Source organism: Trypanosoma equiperdum, assembly GCF_001457755.1.
Source record: "Trypanosoma equiperdum strain OVI genome assembly, contig: ctg_1195, whole genome shotgun sequence".
In the NCBI taxonomy this organism is placed as follows: Eukaryota; Euglenozoa; class Kinetoplastea; order Trypanosomatida; family Trypanosomatidae; genus Trypanosoma; species Trypanosoma equiperdum.
Window position 1 is genome coordinate 619 of NW_027123166.1, and position 2634 is coordinate 3252.

The 2634-nt window shown below is 41.7% G+C and overlaps 1 pseudogene across 1 annotated transcript; it reads left to right on the forward strand.

Annotated features, from left to right (window-relative positions):
* The first annotated feature begins 826 nt into the window (after positions 1-826).
* TEOVI_000705900:pseudogene lies at positions 827-2179 on the forward strand (annotated as a pseudogene). Its single transcript has one exon. A coding segment is annotated over exon 1 (1353 nt).
* Positions 2180-2634: the final 455 nt, after the last annotated feature.

A 2634-nucleotide genomic window follows, 5' to 3' on the forward strand; every position in this document is an offset into this window, starting at 1 on the left:
GTTAGCGTTTGTGGAAAACAATATGATATTATCGAAAACAGAAGTTTTAAACTAGTAATACTAATGGATTACGGTTGACAGAAGAAGACGAAGGATAAAAAATCGGCAAATGTTGAAAATAGCATATATATGCGGGTGCAGGAGAACTTTGTACGATGAACAGTAACTTTGTTATGATAAGCTTCCCCTACTGGCTTAATAGAAACCCCGCGAACCATTACAAGGAAAGGATACTTCATATAAGAATAAACACTGCCTAGGCATTGCTGAACCGTATCAAAAAATGTGAAAGCAAAACAGCGCATCGGGGAACACAACTGTCTAGCAAGAAACAAGAAGATTGACGCTAAACCAGTCTCACAATACGAAATGCTCAAATTCATGCGTACGTCCAAAGTGTCAGCGTCCTATCGTGCTAGATAATTCGTCTGGAGGAGACAATCTTGCCGATAGCAGAAGCATGAAACGATCATAAATGACAGATTCAATATATGTGTATATAAACATATATAAATTTAAAATATAAGTAGAAACGTTCTTTAAAAACAAATTTAGGTCATGGAGATTATCTGTTTCTATGGAAAAAACCACTCTTTCATATGTTTAACATATTAAAAATCGATTATTTATAACAATAATTTATATATTTTGCAACACGCGTATACCTCGGAATTTTAAGTGGCACTGTTACCTCATAATCTTCTGCTTTGTGTGGATTTAACTAAGCGTATAAGCTGTAACCACAGGCCAAGGGTAATCAATAGAACACAGAAACATTGGTTCCTGCCGCAGAACAACAACAAAACCTGAGACGTGTATAGCGGCAATTAGACAAATGGCCGCGAATAAAGTCAAGCTGGCGCTGACTCTGATCACGCTACTAATTCAGTTACCGACCAAACTACAAGGGGCATTCGAAGCACAAACCGCAGCCGATATGCACCTACTCTGCAGCGCACTAGCACTAAACGGCGTCGAGCCTGACGCCGGCAGCCCACTACTTTCTTTCGACCAGCAAATAGACGAGCTGCGAAAACTTAATATGTCAACAAGCGAAGAAGCGTGGCAGAAGCTTTTCTCAGGAAACCCGGAGACAGACACCTGGGAAAAAAGATCAGCAAACAACGCCAAGGAGCCTTTCGCAACGCACTGGAAAGAGACATTTAAACAGTGGCAAGTAGACTACCAAGCTTCAGGCGGCTCATCAGAAGGCAGAGAGTGGCGCAAGCTAAACCCACCCCCGCCCCAAGGATTTGCAAGACGGGCAGCTCACAAAACAATAAATCACACTCTAACAGCTCTGAGCGGCAAGCTAACAACCTACAACAAGCTGAAAGAAGAAGCAACAACAGGCGGCGCAACAAAAGTCAAAGAACTAATATCTCAAGCTCTATTTGGAACAGGCATAACAGATTTTACTCCTAAACCGGGCACGACGTACCAAGACACTGCAACCTACAGCGACGCCTGCAACACGAACGGCGGAAAAAGCATTGCAGGGGACCTAATGTGTCTGTGCTGTCAGGCCAGCGGCAGCAACACACAGGCATGCAAAAACGCAAACATAGCGTGCGACTGGACAAACCCAAACCGCCCGAACGCGCTAAACGCAGTACTACAAGAATGCCCAAAAGGCAAACCAGCAAAGGTGACGGAGACGATACTGACAACACTAGTAACGCAACTCATCGCCGGCATCCACAGCAAAGGGGACACCAACTTAATCAAGTTTTACCTGGGAAAAGACACTGGCAGCGACTGCGATGGAACCACTGACAAAACGTGTGTCGACTATACGGCGAAGTTCGCAGCAGCCGGTACTCAACGCGGACACAGAGGCATAAGCTGGGTTGAACATCTCACGGACGCCGCAGAAGCAATGAAAGAGATGACGCAGAAGCGCCACAGCGTAGAAGTACAGGCACAAAGTATTCAGGGACTAATAGACCTCGCGAAGCGCACATACCAAACGTCCATGCAGCCGGCGGCGGAGATACCAGGAAGCAACAAAAAGTCACCGGAAGGCGACCAAATACGGTAAGAAAACTCTGAGACAGACGCAACGTGCGAAAAGAAAGGGAAAGAATATAAGTGCAAAGAAGGTTGCAAATGGGAAGGCACAGGCGAAAATAAAAAGTGTGTAGTGGACCCGGATCACAAGCCAACCCAGGCAGAGGAAAAAAAAAGAAGATGCCAAGAAAGAGGAGTGCAAAAACAAACAACAAAAAGAATGCACTGAAAACTTCCAATGGGAAGAAAACAAGAGCAAAGATTCCTCTATTCTGGCAAACAAACAATTCGCCCTCATGGTTTCTGCATTTGTGGCCTTGCTGTTTTAATTATCCCCCTTTTTTAAAAAAATTTATTAGACTTTAATATTTTAAAAAGAGTTTGATTATTTTAACGCTTTTCGATTAAAATGAGATAATTATTAAAATTTATTAAAATTAAAAAATAATATATTTGTGAAAATTTTAGTAAAATGTACATGATAGCGGCCTATGATCACAAGTCAATGAAGTGATATGGTATGAAAAGCGAGAGAAATCATGAAATATTATAATTTCATTTATTTTATTTTCAACCAATATTAGGTATGGTCAAAATAATAATAATAATAATAATAATAATAAT